The sequence below is a fragment of the Molossus molossus genome, unplaced genomic scaffold, assembly GCF_014108415.1.
Source record: "Molossus molossus isolate mMolMol1 unplaced genomic scaffold, mMolMol1.p scaffold_m16_p_16, whole genome shotgun sequence".
NCBI lineage: Eukaryota > Metazoa > Chordata > Mammalia > Chiroptera > Molossidae > Molossus > Molossus molossus.
This window is the reverse complement of record NW_023425351.1, coordinates 41660999-41682379: the sequence shown is the minus strand read 5'-3', so window position 1 is coordinate 41682379 and position 21381 is coordinate 41660999. Positions and strand designations below refer to the sequence as shown.

The window sequence follows — 21381 nt, the reverse complement described above, 5'->3', positions numbered from 1 at the left end:
ATCCATCCATCCATCCATCCATCCGTCCATCAGTCAAGCCGTTTGAAAGCCAGGTACTGCCTGTCTCTGTGGGTGCAGCAATGAACAGGAAAGCACAATTGTGGCACTCACAATCAAGAAACTACAACATTTGCCCTGGCCAGTTTGCTCAGTGGTTAGAGTGTCGGCCTACGGTCTGGAAAGATCCAGATTCAGTTCCTGCTAAGGGCGCGTAATTCGGTTGCAGTTTGTCCCCGGCCCTGGTTGGTCGTGCGGGTGGCAGCCACTCGATGTGTCCCTTTCACGTCAATGTTTCTCTCTCTCTCTTCCTCTCTCTCCCTCCCACCCTATCTGAACAAAAAATGGAAAAAAGTCCTCAGATGAGGATTAAAAAAAAAAAGAAAGAAACTACAACATTCAATTAGCCCACTGTGCACCAGGCACTAGCTAGATATCACAGATGCCACAACAAGCAAGTGAGTTTCTGTGCTTCCGAGAGCCGACAGGTGATTGGAAATACAGGTTCCTGATGTTAGCATGGACTTCACAGTATAAAGGAAAAAAAGTCCCTCATTGTTCACTCCCCCTAATCACAAAAGAAAAGAAAAAAATGTCTAGATGGACAGATCCTAAAATGTCAAGACAGTGCTTATCTCTCTGAATGAAAGAAATACACCAAACTTCAGAGAAGGGGGGCAGAGAGGAGGGATGAGATAAACCAGAGAACTTATATGCATGTATGCGTAACCAATGGACATAGGCAACAATGCTTGTGGGGGGGGGGGTATGCACAGGATAGGGAGGAGGGTGTCTGGGGGAAAAAGAAGAAACATCTGTAACAAAAATTAATTAATTAAAAAGAAAAAAAGAAATGTACCAGTTTATAAAGTATTTTATGGCCCTGGCCAGTTTGACTCAACGGTTAGAGCATCTGCCCATGGACCAAAGACTCGCAGGCTTGATTCCGGTCAAAGGCATGTACCTCAGTTGTGGTTCAGTCCCCAACCCTGGTCGGGTCATGCAGGAGGCAACCAATGGATGTGTCTCTCTCGTGTCCATGTTTCCTTCTCTCTCTCCCCCTCCCTCCCACTCTATCTGAAGATAAATGAGAAAATGTCCTCAGGTGAGAATTTTTTAAAAATAAAATATAATTTAAAATATAAAGTATTTTATGTTTTCATAGTTTCATTAATATGTCATATATATAGACCAGTGGAACAGAACAGAGAACCCAGAAATGGACCCAAGTCAATATGCTCAATTAATATTTGACAAAGGGGACAAGAGCATACAGTGGAGTAAGGACAGCCTCTTTAATAAATGGTGTTGGGAAAATTGGACAGCTACATGCAGAAAAATGAAACTAGACCATCAACTTACACCCTACACAAGAATAAACTCAAAATGGATGAAAGACTTAAATGTGACTCAAAAATCCATAAAAATCCTAGAAGAAACTGTAGGCAACAAAATTTCAGACATCATACGCAGAAAAATTTTCACTGATACATCACCTAAGGCAACAGAAACAAAGGAGAAAATGAACACATGGGACTACATCAAACTCAAAAGTTTCTGCACCGCGAAAGATACAATCATCAAAATGGAAAGGCAACCCACTGTATGGGAGAACATCATTGCCAATGATATATCAGATAAGGGGTTAATTTCCAATATATATAGAGTGCCCATACAACTCCACAAAAGGAAGACAAAGAACCCAATTAAAAAATGGGCAGAGGAGCTGAATAGACACCTCTCCAAACAGGACATACAAATGGCTAAGAGACATATTAAGAAATGCTCAACATCACTAATCATCAGAGAGATGCAAATTAAAACAACAATGAGGTATCACCTCACACCTGTCAGAATGGCTGCCATCAACAAATCATCAAACAACAAGTGTTGGCGAGGGTGTGGAGAAAAGGGGACTCTAGTACACTGCTGGTGGAAATGCAGACTGGTGCAGCCACTATGAAAAATAATACGGTGTTACCTCAAAAAATTAAAAATTGAACTGCCATTTGACCCAGTGATCCCACTTCTAGGAATATACCTTAAGAAGCCTGAAACACCAATCAGAAAGAATATATGTACCCCCATGTTCATAGCAGCACTATTTACAATAGCTAAGATCTGGAAACAGCCCAAGTGTCCATCAGTAGATGAATGGATAAAAAAGCAGTGGTACATATACACAATGGAGTACTACGCAGCTATAAGAAAGAAAGATCTCTTATCCTTTGAGACTACATGGAGGGATCTGGAAAGTATCATTCTATGTGAAACAAGCCAAACAGAGAAAGACAAGTATCATATGATCTCACTTATTTGTAGAACATAATGAACATAACAGTCTGAGGAATGGGGTAGTCCCAGAGATGTGGAAGTGGGGTACAGACTGACAATCCCCAGAAGAGGGGATGGTGGGGGAGAGATAAACCACAGAACTTATATGCATGTGTGCATGAACAATGGACATGGACAACAAAGCTGGGGACAGGTCAGGAAGGGAGAGGAAGGGGGGAATCAGTAGGGAAAAAAGGAGAAACATCTGTAACAAACATTAATTAATAAAAAAATAAATGTCATATGTATTATCTCTATAATCAGTTATAAAAAACTCAATTTCCATTTTGAGGGGGCAGGGTTGAGAGTGGAAATCTACTAATAAGCACCTAAAAGCACCTAAAATGGTGTACACCATTATCAATGTAAGCAAATGACCAAGGGAAGGGTTTGTAACCTGGATGAGCCTATAAACACCAGACATAAGACAACCTCCTGACTTAATTATGTCTCAGTAATGCTGAACTTAAGGAAAGGTCTGTGAAAACTCCACATTATAGAGTAAGAGTCACCGAAGCCAATCCAAACATTATTGGCCAATGTGAGTAAGCGCTCCTCTTCCTCTTCAGACATTATCAACTAGAGAAGCCAATTTCTTACCTTTTGTACTTCTCAAGAAGATTCCTGGCTTGTTCTTCAGCAAACAGAATCCCAGCAGAGCAGTCTGGGAAATCACCTGGGATGTAAGGTGACCTTTTATACTGAGAATGCACTATAGCTTCTTTTAATCCTCCCACTCTTGCACCTCGATAGATCTGAAAGAATGTCCAAGAGATCCTGTCAATATCCACATTAAAGGAAAACTGCTTCATTGTTTGTATGGGGTAAATGGGGAAAAAACCTAAATGACCATTGAAAAAGAATGGATAGCCCTGGCCAAGTAGCTCAGTTGGTTAGATCATCATCCCTACACCAATGTTGTAGGTTCAATCACTGGTCAGGACACATATAAAAATCAACCAATGAGCCCTGGCCAGTTTGGCTCAGCGGTTAGAGCGCCCGCCTGCGGTCCGGAGAGACCCGGGTTCGGTTCCCGCTAAGGGCATGTACCTTGGTTGCAGTTTGTCCCCGGCCCTGGTTGGTCGTGCGGGTGGCAGCCACTCGATGTGTCCCTTTCACATCGATGTTTCTCTCTCTCTCTCTCTCTCTTCCTCTCTCTCCCTCCCACTCTGTCTGTACAAAAAATGGAAAAATGTCCTCGGGTGAGGATAAAAAAAAAAAAAAAAAATCAACCAATGAATGCATAAATGGGTGGAACAGCAAACTGATGTTTCCCTCTCTCTCTTTCTCGCTCTCTCCCTCCCTTTCTCTCTGTCTAAAATCAATCAATAATATTTAAAAAAGAATGGATAAATTGTGAGGAAATCCTATAATGAACTACCTACCATACAACAGTAAAAAATAAATTAAATCAACCTTATATAAAGTGAGGTATATAAAGTGTAAGTAAAGCTTCATCAATCAATGTAGAAAAATCTCAATGCTGAGTCAATACAGCAAGCTGCTAAGCATATATACAGTGAGGTATATGAAGTTTAAAAACGTCAAATATGTCATTTTATTTTAGGATACTTTAAAGAGCTATAAAAACATGCATGGTAGTGACAAACACCAAAAACAGAACAGTGATTTAGGAGGAGGGAGGGAGAAGGAACTGGAGAGGGCTACAGAATGCTTCCAATGGATCTGTGATGTTTTATTTCTTAAGCTGGATGGCAGGTGAAGGGAACACAAGAGTTATTATTCAGTATGTATACTTTTTTGTATGCCCGACACCTTTCATAATTTAAAAATCAGAATTATTTAAAAATATTCCCACTCCCAAATAATTAGCAGAATATCCCTTGCACTAGTCATAATCAAATTATCTGCATAGATCTACCAGCTTTTGTGTGTCTTTTATACTCTCTAGTTCAAAGTAATATTTAAACTAACCCCCCCCCCCCCGCCAAAAAAACCCACATATTAGATTGTAATAAAAATGTTTAGTTAATAGCCCTGGCCGGTTTGGCTCAGGGGTTGGAGCATCGGCCTGCGGACAAGAGAGTCCCAGGTTCAATTCCCGCTAAGGGCACGTACCAAAAACAAAAAATGTTTAGTTAATAAATAGGAGTATATGGCCAGCACTTTCAACAAAAATATATTCTACTCATCTATAAAAATTAGAAAATTAGAAAAACTGCTTTAAAACTAACAAATTTCTTCAAGTAAAAAAAAAAATCAACATTTTGTTGCCACTACTATTTAAAAATCAGGCCACTCTTAAAACTTCAGAAATTCACAGTATGTCAGCACAATTCTTATTAATAAACCCTGGCCCCAAGGACGTTATGAAGTCTCTTGCATCAGGACAGTAGCTCAGAGGGCAGAAAAATAACTCCATTTCAAAGCTGTGCATCAGGTCTGGAACATTGTCAGCACTTGGTATTTATTAGGAATGTATTTTAAACGTTGCAGCTCTTAGTCAGAATCAGAACGTAACTTACAAATGGAATCCAGAAAGCCATGCCCCAGCCCTTTGGGAGAAGCACATCCCAGCCGCTTCCCCAGCCTCGTCGGTCATCACCAGTCACTTTTCCTGGCTGTTGGATCAAAAGGAGAGGTATCTTGGATTCGTGGGGACCTAAAACAAGCTGTGATCCAGGCACCAGCAATTCACTTCTCTTCCGGTTTAAATCCTAAAGTGGAAAAAAATAATTCAAGACAAACAACCCTAGTCTTCTGGGAGATTCTACCGGGTCTCCCTATTAGCAGCTTTAGAAAGTTACATGCGCTTTTAAAAAGGAAGAAAAAAGTATTCTCAATAAATAAAAGTGACACATTTTAAGTAAAAGGTATTTCCTCCTATGATGATTTTCTCTGTGTAGGTGCTTTGATAGAAAATACCAAATTAGCCCTGGCCGGTTTGGCTCAGCGGTTAGAGCACCGGCCTGCGGTACAGAGAGACCCGGGTTCGGTTCCCGCTAAGGGCACGTACCTCGGTTGCAGTTTGTCCCCGGCCCTGGTTGGTCGTGCGGGTGGCAACCACCCAATGTGTCCCTTCACATCGATGTTTCTCTCTCTCTCTCTCTCCTCCTCCCCCCCCCCCCCCCCCCCGCTCTGTCTGAACAAAAAATGCAAAAAAAAATGTCCTCGGTTGAGGATTAAAAAAAAAAAAAATAGAAAATACCAAATTATCTTAAATATGGGGAAGAATATACTAGATGATTCAAAGTTATAAAATGTATATTCATTCCACTAATTTATTTTATCAGGATTAGTCTTATTTTTTGATACTCTGTCCCTACATTTATTTTGGTTAAGATCTGTCATGAAGTAAAAAACACATAATTAACAACTTCTCCAGGAGGCCCAAGTGGAACAATACTCTGGCTCTCAAGAAAATTTCTCACCCAGTCTTAAAATAGAAGATGCTATAAAGTATTTGTTAAGTGGACTATAGGGAGTAGCTAACATTCTTTCTAATGTTTCTTGCCTGCTGTGCAGAGATGAACAGGTAGGGAGAGGCTAACCACTCTGAGAAAACTACCCAAGAGCCTGCCTCCAGGCTACAGTCTGACGGCTGCCTCACAGATGCCTTCAAGCCATGACCAAGTCCTAATTCTCCTTTTTCAAGTCTTCCTTTGTGAGTTTCCAGGGATTGAAACCAGCCTCCTGGACATCTGCTGTGGGAAGTCCCAAGGCCCTTCCAACCCAGTTTATCCAAGATTAAACTCATCTTTCCCGCTACACTCACTTTCCTCCTGTAGTCCCCACGTTAGCTAAATGGTGCCACAATGCTCACAGTTCATTCCCTCATTCACTCATCCATTCAAACACTTTCTGTTCATTCCTTTACTCATTCTTTCAAATATGTACTGAGCACCTGTTATGTGCTAAACACTGTTCTAGAACTTGGGAATACAGCTGCGATAAGGCAGACCTGGCTTTGGCTCTCTTTTAGCTGGGCTCCTAAACCCAATCTAGACCCAGGAGCTAACCCACAAGTCTCCTTTCTCACCACCCATCTTCCAGTCAACCACGGAGTCTTATCAATTTTACCCTCCAGGAATAGGGATTAAATCCCAGCCACACTACCACAACTCAGGTCCCCATCATGTCCTACATCATAGACTATTTCCAGGGTCTCTTTTAAGGCCATCCAACCACAAGTCCTCTCGCCAGCTCCTCCACCCAAATCCCCATCCGTAGTCTCATCTACCCTCCACTGTGCTGCTGGAGAGAAATGTGATCATGTCACGGCCCATTAAAACCTTCAATGGTGCCCTACATCTTCAGTCCAGATCCTTAAAATCCCATGTCTTTTATGCTCTGGCCCCTATTTATCACATCAGTTTCATCTCTTGCCCCACCCTTGACTCCAAGCTCCTGATCTACTTGAAAATTCCTGAACACACAGGCCTGTTTGGGGCCTGGGCCCTTACACATGCTCACTTTCAGCAAACCTTTCTCTACTGCCGCCCTGGCCCCAAAAAGTCAGGTTAATTCTAACTGCCCGCTAAGAGTCAGCTCAAATACCAGCTCCTCCATCCAGGAAGCTTTCCCTAATTTCTATAATCTGGACTTAGCGTCCCTTCTTTGGGCTTCCTTTGTACCCTGTACTTCTCTGATTGTATCTAATAGTCATCTACCCCATCATCTAAGACAATGCCTGGTTCTAGTAGGACCACAATCAATGTACAATTAAAGATAGGAGAGCACATAAATTAATAAAGAAAGAGAACATTTAATGAGGAAAAAATGAAAGAAAAACATGTATTTAAACCATAAGATTATCATTTCAAGAAAAAGTCTCTGTGTTAACTTTTTCTAGAGATTACTCTTTTCTAAGAACAGAAAACAAAATAAAACCCATAGTATGTATCATAAGTAAGGGACCAGTAAATTGTTTGAAAACAAAAAGTCTATGTGATTCTATAAAGTACAAAGTAACTTTTATGTTCTCTCAAGTGATGAGTTTCAACCTGTCTTCATAACTTTACCAACAATCCTTACACCGTTAGTTACCTGATCCGAGATTTTATTCTCTGTGACACTCTTACAGATAGCTTGGTTCCAAATAAAGCTATGCGTACATTCCACAGGCACACCCTCCAGAAGCAGCTGTCTAACTTTCTCATTATCTAAGAGGGAAAAGAAATAGCCTTCAAACCACATCCTTCAGATCAATAAAGTCAAAGTCTAAATGTGGTCAGTTGACCTTTGGTTACAAGAAAATATTTCACAGACACTTCTGTAGAAGAATATACTTGACTAGAAATTAAATTATTTTTACAGTTGGTTGCATAATTTGTGAAATAGCAAAGACTCCTAACTTAGTTTTTGAACATTTATTTTTAGTGAAGAAAATACAAACATCACATATAATTGCCATTAAGTGACTGCCTAATTCCAGTTAAGATCATCAAAGTCTAGGCACCATTGCAGAGGCAAACGACAACATGCAATGACAGCACAAGCCCTGTGTTACCTAACACCGTCTTCTGGGCTCTTTGTAGTATTCCTGGCTCAATGGTGGTGAGACAACAGATACCGTCTTCTTCTTCAGCCCTACTATTTCAAATCTCTGGTAACCCTTTCTTATTGAACTATTTATTCCTTTCTATAAAACATTTTTTTTCCATTCCTTTAAACTGAGCATATTCTCTGTGAAATATATTCCTTTAAAGAAGCCACACCATGCCAAATAGTACCTAGTGGGAAAGGAGAAGGAACTTTTCCAGTTATAAACATACACATTGACAGCAGAGACTTCCTACATGCAGTGTTTTCATCACGAGGGGGGTTTAAAAATCTTCCATATCTACTTCTGATTGACAAATTAAAAGAAAAAAATCAGACAATTCATGAGTTTTGACTATGGTCCTAAAATGCCAACAGAGGAAGGTCATTCAAAGGGACACACCTGTGTGGGTCCAATGGCTGGAAAGAAAGAAGTTGGAAGTGACTGGGCCATAATGTGACAGATTTCAAGGGAGAACAGTTAGAAAAAATTAAATTGATTAACAGATCTGAGAAAGAAATGCCCTTAAAAGCAGCAACTGCTTCTAGGACACTGCTCTTCCTCATGGGCACAGCCACCAACAGTGTCTCAGTTAACAGTGCTGTTTGCCGCGAGCTCACGTGGCCTCACGAGGCGCGAACCAGCTCCACTTCAAACAGCCTCTGTCCACCCAGAACGCTTCCCTGTGGGGCGCCGCACTGATCTGAGCGACAGAACTGAATTTTATCCAGACTGCTGCAGACAGAGATGGCTGACACTTAGGGTGTAAAGGCACAGGAAAGCAGGACCTCATCTTCAAATATGCTAACAAGTAATAACAAATAGATAAAACAAAGTGGATGGTACATCCAGACAACAGAACATCATTCAGAAAAAGAAATGAGCTGCCCATACTGGCATAAAGCTGCCTCCCACCACCTCCCAGAGTCTGCAGGAAGCCCCCAGCTAGGGCTCCTCGGCCTGAAAGTTCTGTCCACCTTACCCAGAACAGGGAAGGGCAAACTCCCACCTAACACAGCAGTATTTTTTTCTCTTCAGAGCAAGTAAGAAATAAATTGTCTCAGTAATTTAGGAAGGAAGGAAGGAAGGAAGGAAGGAAGGAAGGAAGGAAGGAAGGAAGGAAGGAAGGAAGGAAGGAAGGAAGGAAGGAGGGAGGGAGGGAGGGAGGGAGGGAGGGAGGGAGGGAGGGAGGGAGGGAGGGAGGAGCTATCAAGCCATGAAAAGATATGGAAGAAACTTAAATGCATATCGCTAAGTGAAAGAAGCCAATGTGAAAGGCTATATACTATAGGATTCCAACTATATGACGTTCTGGAAAAGGCAAAAAACTACAGAGACAGTGAAAGGATCCAGGGCTGAGGGGAGGGAGAGAGGGATGAATATGTGGAACACAGCAGACTTGAACAGTGAAATTCTGTATGAAACAACAATGAGGTATCAATTCACACCTGCCAGAATGGCTGCCATCAACAAATCATCAAACAAGTGCAGGCGAGGGTGTGGAGAAAAGGCTACCCTAGTACACTGCTGGTGGGAATGCAGACTGGTGCAGCCCCTACAGAAAACACTATGGTGTTTCCTCAAAAAGTTAAAAATTGATCTGTCATTTAACCCAGTGATCCCACTTCTAGGAATATATCCTAAGAAGCCTGGAACACCAATCAGGAAGAATATATGTACCCCCATGTTCATAGCAGCACTATTTACAATAGCTAAGATCTGGAAACAGCCCAAGTGTCCATCAATAGATGAGTGGATAAAAAAGCTATGGTACATATACACAATAGAGTACTATGCAGCTGTAAGAAAGAAAGAAATCTTATCCTTCGAGACTACATGGAGGAACCTGGAGAGTATTATGCTAAGTGAAACAAGCCAATCAGAGAAAGACAAATATCACATGATCTCACTTATTTGTGGAATATAATGAATAAGACAAACTGATGAACAAAATAGACCCAGAGACATAGAAGTAGGGTACAGACTGACAAACCTCAGAAGAGGGGGTCGGGGGGGGGGGGAAGGAAAAGATAAACCACAGAACTTATATGCACGTATGCATAACCATGGACGTAGACAACAATGCTGGAGATGGGGCGGGGGTGGGGGGGATCGGGATAAGGGTGTCAATGGGGTAAAAGGAGAAACATCTGTAACAAAAATAAATAAAAAATTTTAAATTAAAAATAAATTCTAGCCCTGGCCGGTTTGGCTCAGCAGTTAGAGCGTTGGCCCGCGGTCCAGAGAGACCCAGGTTCGGTTCCCGCTAAGGGCATGTACCTGGGTTGCAGTTTGTCCTGGGCCCTGGTTGGGGTTGTGTGGGTGGCAATCACTCGATGTGTCCCTTTCACGTTGTTTCTCTCTTTCTCTCTCTCCCTCTCTCTCCTTCCCACTCTATCTGAACAAAAAAAATGTCCTAAAATGTCCTCGGGTGAAGATAAAAAATAAATAAATAAATAAATAAATTCTATATGACGCTACAATGCTATCATGTCATGAAGCATGTCACTGTATAATGATAGATACATGTCAATATACAATTGTCCAAAACTATAGAATATGCAACACCAAGAATGAACCCTAATGTAAACCATGGACTTGGGTAATAATGACATGTCCGTAGCGGTTCCTGAGTGGAAACAAACACACCACTCTGACGCAGGATGTTGATAGCACGGGAGGCTGTGCATGTGTGGGGGCAGGTGGTAAATAGGAACTCGCTGTACTTTCCACACGATTCTGCTGTCAACCTATAAACTGCTCTAAAATATAAAGTCCATTTAAAATAAAGTAAAGTATGTCTGAAGGCAAAGGGTAAGGTCCTTTTAGGCCAATAGTCTTCACTAGTGAGATAAAAAAACATTACCTGCTAAGTTAGCATGCACCTCAGTGTACCCAGAACAGCATGAATTCTGAATGCACTACTAATTCTTTCCCCCAAGACTCTTATAAAGCATATTCTTTCCGACCCAGACAAAAACCTTCTCATTGACTACATAACTCCAGAATTATGACCTTAAAATTGGAGAAAATAGCTTTTCTCCTTTCTTAAATATATGAAGATCACCAAATTTTAAATTAAAACATTCTGAGTAAGTTTTACTTAGAGAAGCAAAGAAAACTAATTTTAAAAGCCTTAAGCACTTGGGAATTGAATAAACCAAAGTTACAGCCGTCAAATATACTCCATTTTTAATTGAATATGCAGAAATAGGGGAGCCCTTTAAAGGGACCCAAATAAAACTGTTAGAAGGTTTTTTCTCCCAAAAGTAGAAACTGAGAAGTCATGGCAAAATGACTGCAAATTGGCCCTGGCCGGTTTGGCTCAGAGCTTAGAGCGTTGGCAGGCAGACCAGAGAGTCCCGGGTTCGGTTCCCGCTAAGGGCACGTACCTCGGTTTCAGTTGGTCTCCAGCCCCGGATGGGGTTGTGTGGGTGGCAACCAGTCGATGTGTCTCTCTCACATCGATGTTTCTCTCTCTCTCTCCCTCCCACTCTATCTGAAGATAAATGCAAAAAAAAGGTCCTCGAGTGAGGATAAAAAAAAAATGACTGCAAACTGGGCACTTCTGAAAGTCGAGTGCAGATTGTCAGCACTCTAAAAATGCTTACAAAAACTATCAAAAGTGAAGTGACCCACTATCACACACACTGTTCCTGTGTGTTGGGTACATGCTACCAAAGAGTGTGTGGAGAGAAAGATTAAAAAAAAAAAGCCCATGAACACAATATATGTTCAATATTTTCTAAAACAGATTCATCTCTGGAAGACAAAGACTAGTTAAAATAATATATCAAATCAAATTAGCAGATGATAAGGAGAGCAAATACTAAAATAACAGAGATTATATTGTAAAGCCTCCCCCAGAAAACCAGGTACTTAGAGAAAGGCTATGGTAATGAAGTTGAAAAGATTTGCAAAAAAGCATATTAATTCAGATGCATGAACCAAATGATCAAGTAAACTTTCTCAAAGCATCTGAGAATATGCATCATCACTGAGGTTCTTCACTGAAAGAGAAAACTGTTTCCCTCTCTGTACTGTTACTACTGAAGCCAGGGAGTTAATAACCACCTCTCTCAGAAAATATCTTAAATTTTAAAAAAAAAATAGTTTTGCATGCTAGTTTGGACTAACGGCCTCAAGGAAGTCACATAGTACCTGTTAACCACTAGAGAGACTGTTTAGCCCAGGGCCTGTTAGACTGCAGAAAAAATAAATAACCAAGACAGCAGAAATAATAGCATACATTGAGTAAGAGTCACACGATGTACACCTTCTACCCCTGCACATCAAGACAACCTAATATATCATTAAAATGTTCTTCAGCCCACAAAGTGAATGAACAATTGAAACTGAGTCCTGACTTAATGTATGATTTTGAGTTAATATGTAGCCCCAACACTCTCTTCCGTCAGTCAGTTTGTTCACAGCATGCCTGGTAAGCCTTAGCTCACTAGTCATTAACCTCCTCAGGTAGCCAGAAACAATGGCCAGGCCTTGATTAAGGGCCACAAGGTATGGGTTTCTGTTAAGCTCAGCTGTGTTTTAGCTCCTGAGCCCTAAAGCAGAAGGACCCCTGGTCACATCCTCATGACACCAGACTGAAGAATACAGAAGCTGACCTCAAGACTAAAACAGTGATACCCCGAATAGCCACAGCAATCTTGAAAAAGAAGAACAAAGTAGGTGGGATCACAATACCAGATATCAGGTTATACTACAAAGCGACTGTAACCAAAACAGCCTGGTACTGGCACAAGAACAGGCATATAGACCAGTGGAACAGAACTGAAAACCCAGAAATGGAGCCAAAGCAATACGCTCAATTAATATTTGACAAAGGTGGCAAGAGCATACAGTGGAGTAAAGACAGCCTCTTTAATAAATGGTGTTGGGAAAATTGGACAGCTACATGCAAAAAAATGAAACTAGACCATCAACTTACACCATACACAAAAATAAAGTCAAAATGGATAAAAGACTTAAATGTGACCCGTGAATCCATAAAAATTCTAGAAGAAAATGTAGGCAACAAAATTTCGGACATCGTACAGAGCAGAATTTTCACTGATACATCACCTAAGGCAACAGAAACAAAGGAAAAAATGAACACATGGGACTACATCAAACTAAAAAGCTTCTGCACAGCAAAAGAAACAATCATCAAAATGGAAAGGCAACCCACTGTATGGGAGAACATCATTGCCAATGATGTATCAGATAAGGGGTTAATTTCCAATATATATAGAGTGCTCATACAACTCAACAAAAGGAAGACAAAGAACCCAATTAAAAAACGGGCAGAGGAGCTGAATAGACACCTCTCCAAACAGGACATACAAATGGCTAAGAGACATATGAAGAAATGCTCAACATCACTAATCATCAGAGAGATGCAAATTAAAACAACAATGAGGTATCACTTCACACCTGTCAGAATGGCCGCCATCAACAAATCATCAAACAACAAGTGTTGGCGAGGGTGTGGAGAAAAGGGGACTCTAATACACTGCTGGTGGGAATGCAGACTGGTGCAGCCGCTGTGGAAAACAATATGGTGTTACCTCAAAAAATTAAAAATTGAACTTCCATTTGACCCAGTGATCCCACTTCTAGGCATATACCCTAAGAAGCCTGAAACACCAATCAGGAAGAATATATGTACCCCCATGTTTATAGCAGCACTATTTACTATAGCTAAGATCTGGAAACAGCCCAAGTGTCCATCAGTGGATGAATGGATAAAAAAGCTGTGGTACATATACACACAATGGAGTACTATGCAGCGGTAAGAAAGAAAGATCTCTTATCCTTTGAGATGACATGGAGGGACCTGGAAAGTATTATCCTAAGTGAAATAAGCCAAGCAGAAAAAGACAAATACCACATGATCTCACTTATATAAGGAATATAATGAACATAACAGTCTGAGGAATACAGTAGACCCAGACACATGGAAGTAGGGCACAGACTGACATCCCTCAGAAGAGGGGGTGGGGGCGGTGGGAAGAGATAAACCACAGAACTTATATGCATGTATGCATGACCAATGGACATGGACAACGAAGCCGGGGATGGGGCGGGGGTGGGGTGGGGAGGGGGGTGCCAATGGGGTAAAAAAGGTAAAATATCTGTAACAAAAAAATAAAATAAAAAAATATATATATTAATTGAAAAAAAAATTAATAACAAAGTAAAAAAAAAAAAAAAAAGACTAAAACAGTGATAGACTGCCCTGACTTCACTCCTGACCAATCAGCAAGACCAGCGACCCCAAACCCCTTACTGGTGATTTTTGCTCTATAAAACCCCTTGTCTATAAACCACTGGGAGTCCCGGTTTCTCCTGCACAAGATGCCCCTTCTCCGTTGTGTGGTACTATACAATAACCACCACTTTTTCTCACTGCACCTGGTGTCAGCGTAACTGGCTATCCAGTGCAGGGTGGACAAACTCTGCTTGGTTACACCACTCAATTCCAAGTGTTCAGGTGTTTTTCTGACAAAAAGCAATTCTCCAACATCAGCTGAGTGTCCTACAATTTATCTCAATTCTAACACTATCTACCTAGAGAGGGCAGATCCCACAGGCTAGGGGCTCAGTTCAACAAGACTGCTCCCACTTCAGATGCCAACTGCTATACAGGGGTCTGATCCAAGACCCCCCCAATACCCACGTTCAATAATTTTCTAGAATGGCTCCAAGAACTCAAGAAAACAGTTTCCTTACTACAATACTGTAAAAGGATACAGCTCAGGAACGGCCAAATGGAAGAGATGAATAGGGCACAGCATGGGGGAAGGAGCATGAGGGTCCTGTGCCCTCCCTGGGCACTCCACCCTGCCAGCACCCCCAAGTGTTCAGCAAACCAGTAGTTCTCTAAACCCCATTGTTTAGTATTTTTAGGGAGGCTTCACCACCGAGGTACGATTCATCATTGGCCTTTGGTGATTAAACTCAATCTCTAGCCCTCTCCCCCCAGGAAGCTGGGGGCTAAAAGTTCCAACTCTCTAATCCCATGGCTGGTTCCCCTGGCAACCAGCCCACCATCTTGAGGGGCTTTCCAATCATTAACATCAACTCAAGTGCAGTTAAAAGAAGCTTGTTATAACAAAAGACACAAGACCTTCCTTTAGCCCTTTAAAGCTCTTACTACTTAGGAAATTACAAGGGTTTTAGGAGCTATATTCCAGGACAGGAACATGTGGACAAAGACCAAAATATATATGTCTTATGATATAACAATGTCACAGTCATGTAACTTCTCTTTTCAGAGCTAATTCCCAGTACACATAAGATTAAGAGTTCATTAACCAAATCAAGTGAACCCTTTTTTATGGTTTAAGTAGCATCAGAATTGGTCTGTCTTTCTAACTCAAAACAGGCAAGGAATGACTTCAGTACAGAAAGACAGACTGGCAGTACTTCGAATAATAAGGTTTTAGATCATTGTGATAGTGAGATTCTTTCATCTTTTATCGTCTTCCTAGATGATACATTACCTGTCTTAATAATATCGGTATAATACAACATCCTTAAAAAGTTTGCTTTTTTTCTTTCCTTTTCATTGAATTTATTGGGATGACACTGGTTAACAAAATTATATAGGTTTCAGGTGCACAATTCTACAACACATCATCTGTATACTGTATTGTGTGTTCACCAGCCCAAGTCTAGTCTCCCTCCATCACCGTTTTCCCCTCTATCCTCCTTCACTCCCCCGCCACCCACCCCTGCTACCCCCACAGCAAGCACCACAAAGTTGTCCGTGTCCATGAGTTTTTTTTCTTTCTTTCTTTTATGCTCAATCCTTCCACCACCATCCTTGCCCCCTCACCCCCAAAAGATGTCAGCCTACTATCTATCTATCTGTCACCATTTTGCTTGTTCACTTTGTTCATTAGGTTCCACATATGAGTGAAATCATATAGTATTTGATTTTCATGACTGGCTTTTTCCACTTAGCATAATATTCTCCAGGTCCATCCATGCTGTCACAAAGGGTAAGATTTCCTTTAGTTTTTATGGTCGAGTAGTTTTCCATTGTATAAATGTATTACAGCTTTTAATCCAGTTATCTGCTGATAGTTACTTGGGCTGCTTTCAAATCTTGGCTATTGTAAATAACGCTTCAATGAACATAGGGGTACATATATTCTTTCGAATTAGTATTTCAGGTTTCTTTGGATAATTTCCCAGAGTGAGATCACTAGGTCCAAAGGCAGTTCCATTTTTATTTATTTATTTATTTGTTTCGTGGGGTTTTTTTTCTTTGTTAATTTTCAGAGAGAGAGGAAGGGAGAGGGAGAGAGAGATGGAAACATCAATGAGCGAGAACATCGACTGGCCGCCTCCTATAAGCCCCCCCACCGGGGATCAGGCCCACAACCTGGGTATGTGCCCTGACCAAGAATCGAACCAGCAACCTCTTGGTGCATGGGTCGACGGTCAACCACTGAGCCACACTGGCCGGGTGGCAGTTCCATTTTTAATTTTTTGAGGTAATACAATACTGCTTTCCACAGAGGCTGCATCAATCTGCATTCCCAACAACAGTGCACAAGAGTTCCCTTTTCTCCATATCCTTGCCAACACTGTTGTTTGTTGATTTATTAATGATAGCCATTCTGACAGATATGAGGTGATATCTCACTGTGGTTTTGAACAGCATTTCTTTGATGATTAGTGATGTTGAGCATTGTTTCATATGTCTATTGGTCATCTATATGTCCTCTTTAGAAAAGTGTCTATTCGGGTCCTTTGTCCATTTATTAACTGGATTGTTTGGGCTGAGTTTTTGGTGTTGAGTTTTATAAATTCTTTATAAATTTTGGATATTAAGCCCTTATCAGATATACCGGTCAATACATTCTCCCATTCAGTGGACTGTCTTTTCATTTTGTTGCTGGTTTCCACCTCTGCAAAAACTTTTTAGCTTGATGTAGTTCCATTTGTTTATTTTTCTTTTGTTTCCCTTGCCCAAGAAAATATATCAGAAAAAAATACTGCTATGAGAAATGTCCGAGATTTTACTGTCTACACTTTCTTCTAGATTTTTATGGTTTCCAGTCTAACATTTAAGTCTTTAATCCATTTTGAGTTTATTTTTGTGTGTGGAGTTAGAAACTGGTCTAGTTTCTTCTTTTTTTTTTTTGGTACGTGCCCCTAGCAGGAACCGAACCCGGGATTCTCTGGTCCGCAGGTTATGCTCCAACCGCTGAGCCAAACCGGCCAGGGCTAGTTTCACTTTTTTAAATGTATCTGTCTAATAGTCCCAACATGATTTGTTGAATAGACTATCTTTACCTCATTGTATGTTTTTGACTCCTTTGTTAAATATTAATTGACAATAAAGGCATGGGTTTATTTCTGGGCTCTCTATTCTGTTCCATTGATATATATGTCTCTTTTATGCCAGTACCATGCTGTTTTGATTGCTATGGCCTTGTAGTATAGCTTGATATCAGGTAGCATGACTACTCCAACTTGTTCTTCTTTCTGAAAATCACTGTTGCTATTTGGGGGTCTTTTGTGGTTCCATATAAATTTGGAATATTTGGAACTTCCTGTCAAGATGGCGGTGTAGGTAAACGCGGTATCACATCCTCTCACAACCACATCAAAGTTACAACTAAACTACAGAACAACCATCATTCAAAACTGCCTGAAATCAAGCTGATGGAAGTCCTACAACTACAAGATTAAAGCAGCAGCCACATCCAGACTGGTAGGAGGGGCAGAGAAGGACAGGCTGGTCCCATACCCACGTGTGGCGGATGAAAATCAGGGGGACACCTCAGCTGGGAAGGTCCTCCCTGAGGACTGGGGGTCCCTGTCCCACACCAGACGCCCCGCTCAGGGTTCCAGTGCCAGGAAGAGAATCCCCATAACTTCTGGCTGGAAAAACCAGCGAGAGCTGAGGCTCAGGGAAGTTGACGTGGCTGAAGCCCCAGGCAGCTACTTAATGGGCCCGCGCATGAACTTATCGGACTCTCTCCCTCTAAGCTTGGAGGGGAGGCAGCTCAAGGGGCACCAGAGACATACAGGGAAGAACTGAGCTGTTTGGTATTGGAGCGAGGGCTGGAGAGAGGGCTTTCTCGGGGACAAACGTGCTGTCAGAGGCCATTGTTCCTTTGGTGAGCCCTTCCCGGAGGCGGCAGACAGTCTCCATATCTGGGACTCCAGCAACGTGGCTCACACTGGTAGCCCCGCCCTGCTGACTCCCTGAAGCCCCGCCCTGCCCCACCCAACTTTCAAGCCCACCCAAGCTGTTGCCACTTGCTTAACCATAGGATTGGCCTGTCTTGGATCCTGCTTCAGGTTTTTCCTAAATTCTTTCAAACGAGCAGCATCTGGTCTCAGCGAGCCCCATACCTCTCATTAAGTAATACACTGAAACAAACACAGGGAGGCAGCCAAAATGAGGAGACAAAGAAACAGGTCCCAAATGAAAGAACAGAACAAAACCCCAAGAAAAGAACTAAGCAAAATGGAGATAAGCAATCTAACAGATGCTGAGTTCAAAATACTGCTTATAAGGATGCTCAATGAACTTAGTGAGGGCCTCAAGAGCATAAAAATGGATCAGTCAGAAATGAAGGATGCACTGTCAGAAATGAAGGAGGCACTAACTGAAATAAAGAATAATGTACACAGCCCTGGCGGTTTGGCTCAGCGGTTAGAGCGTTGGTCTACGGTCCTGAGAGACCCAGGTTTGGTTCCGGCTAAGGGCATGTACCTCAGCTGCAGATTGTCCCCGGCCCTGGTTGGGTTGTGTGGGTGGCAACCACTCGACGTGTCCCTTTCATGTCGATGTTTTTCTCTCTCTCTCCCTCCCACTCTATCTGAACAAAAAATGGAAAAAGTGTCCTCGGGTGAGGGTAAAAAAAAAAAAAAAGAATAATGTACACAGATTCCATAATAGAGTAGGTAAAGCCAAGAAGCAAACCATCGATTTGGAATCTAAGGAAGCAAAAAAATACCCAATCAGAACAACAACAACAAAAAAGAATTCATAGAAATGAGGATAGTGTAAGGAGCCTATGAGACAACTTTAAGCATGCCAACATTCACATCTTGGGGGTGCCAGAAGGAGAAGAGAGAGAACAAGAAATCAAAAACCTATTTGAAACAATAATGGCAGAAAACTTCCCTAACTTGGTGAAGGAAACAGACATACACGTTCAGGAAGCACAAAGAGTCCCAAACAAGATGAACCCCAAGAGGCTCACACCAAGACACATCATCATCAAAATGCAAAAGGTTCAAGACAAAGAGAGAATCTTAAAAGCAGCAAGAGAAAAGCAGTTAGTAACCTACAAGGGAGTTCCCATAAGGCTGTCAGCTGACTTCTCAAAAGAAATTTTGCAGGCCAGAAGGGAGTGGCAAGAAATATTCAGAATGATGAAAAGCAAGAACCCACAACCAAGATTACTCTATCCTGCAAAGCTGTTATTTAGAATCGATGGCCATATAAAGAGTTTCCCAGACAAGGAAAAGTTAAAGGAGTTCATCACCACCAAACCATTATTATATGAAATGTTGAAGGGTCTTCTTGAAGAAAAAGATAAAAAATATGAACAACGAAATGGCAATGAATACATAGCTATCGACAATTGAATCTACAAACAAAATGAACAAGCAGAATAGAAACATTCTCACAGATATAGAGAACATTTTGTTGGTTGCCAGATGGGATGGGGGATGGGGGAATGGCTGAAAAAGATGAAGGGATTAAGAAGTACAAACTGGTTTTTAGACTGACAGACCTCAAAGGGAAGGGGGGTTAGGGGGTGGGAAGAAATAAACCAAAGAACTTATATGCATATATGCATAACCAATGGACACAGACAACAGTGTGGGAAAAGGCAGGAGGGGGTCGGGAGTGGGGAGGAGGGGGTCAATGGGAAAAAAAATGAGGAACATCTGTAATACATTTAACAATAAAGATATAATTTTTTTAAAAAGGCTCTATTTTGTTTACTTCTGCTCTGATCTGTATACTTTCCTTCCTTCTACTCACTTTGGGCTTTGTTATTTTTTTCAAGTTCCTTTAATGTAAAGTTAGATTGTTTATTTAAAATTTTTCTTATTTTTTGAGATAGGCATGTTTTGCAAATTTCCCTCTTAGGACTGCTTTTGCTGTGTCCCATAGATTTTGGGTTGTGTTCTCTTTTTATTTGTTTCAAGGTACACTTTGATTTCTTCCTTGATCTCACTGTTAACCCATTCACTGTTTAGTAGCATGTTATTTAGCCTCCACATCTTTGTTTTTCTTGTGATTGATGTCTATTATTATGTTTCATATCATTATGGTCAGAGAAGTTGCTTGATATCATTTCAATCTGAAATTTACTGAGACTTGTTTTGTGTCCTAATATGTGGTCTATCCTAGAAAATGTTCCATGTGCACCTGAAAAGAATGTATATTCTGCAACTTTGGGGTGAAACGCTCTGAGGTATCAATTAAACCCATCTGATCTAGCTTGTCATTTAAGGTTGCTGTTTCCTTGTTGATTTTCTGTCTAAGAGACCTATCCATTGATGTCAATGGGGTGTTAAAATCCCCTATTATAACTGTATTACTGTCAATATCTCCCTTTATGTCCTTCAAGATTTGCATTACATTTACATTACATTACATTACATTTACATTTAGGTGCTCCTATAGTGGGTGCATATATGTTTACAAGGGTTATATCCTCTTGTTAGATTGCTCCCTTTATTGTGTAGAGTCCTTCTTTGTCTCTTACTATAGCCTTTGTTTTAAAGTCTACTTTGTCAGATATAAGTATTGCTGCCTCAACTTCCTCCCTGCCTTTCTATTTGCATGGAGTATCTTTTCCCACCCCCTTAAGTCTATGTGTATCTTTCATTTTGAGTTGAGTCTCTTGTAGATAGCATTATATATGGGTCTTGTTTTTTCATCCATTCAGCTACCCTATGTCTTTTGTATGCAGCATTTAAGCCACTGACATTTAAAGTGCTTATCAGTAGATACATATATATTGCCATTTTATTATTTAAACCATGTTCCTCTGTTTTGTCTCCTTCTTCTTCTTAAAACAGGCCCTTTACTCTTGTAATACTGGTTTGGTGGTGATGTACTCCTTTAGCTTTTTCTTGTCTGGGAAGTTCTTGATTTCTCCTTCAATTTTAAATAATAGCCTTGATGAGTAGAGTAGTCTCTGTTGTAGTTCCTTGCTTTTCATCACTTTCAATATTTCATTCCAATCCCTTCTGGCCTGAAATGTTTCTGTTGAGAAATCAGTTGACAGTCTTATAGGAGCTCCCTTGTAAGTAACTAACTACACTTCTCTTGAGGCTTTTAAGATTTTGTCTTTAGCCCTGGCCGGTTTGGCTCAGCAGTTAGAGCGTCAGCCTGCAGTCCAGAGAGATCCGGGTTCGGTTCCCGCTAAGGGCACGTACCTCGGTTGCAGTTTGTCCCCGGCCCTGGTTGGTCATGCAGGTGGCAGCCACTCGATGTGTCCCTTTAGCAGCGATGTTTCTCTTTCTCACTCTCTTCCTCTCTCTCTCTCCTACTC

General features: G+C 41.2%; 1 protein-coding gene across 1 annotated transcript in view; it reads right to left on the bottom strand.

Annotated features, from left to right (window-relative positions):
• The window catches only part of POP1 (POP1 homolog, ribonuclease P/MRP subunit), a 48149-nt gene that overhangs the window by 6582 nt on the left and 20186 nt on the right, over positions 1–21381 (bottom strand). Inside the window, exons 12-14 of the mRNA XM_036264020.1 lie at positions 7339–7454; positions 4818–5009; positions 2932–3086 (exon numbers count right to left, since the gene is read on the bottom strand). Coding sequence (XP_036119913.1) covers positions 2932–3086; positions 4818–5009; positions 7339–7454 — 463 coding nt within the window. The remainder of the gene's footprint in view (positions 1–2931; positions 3087–4817; positions 5010–7338; positions 7455–21381) is intronic.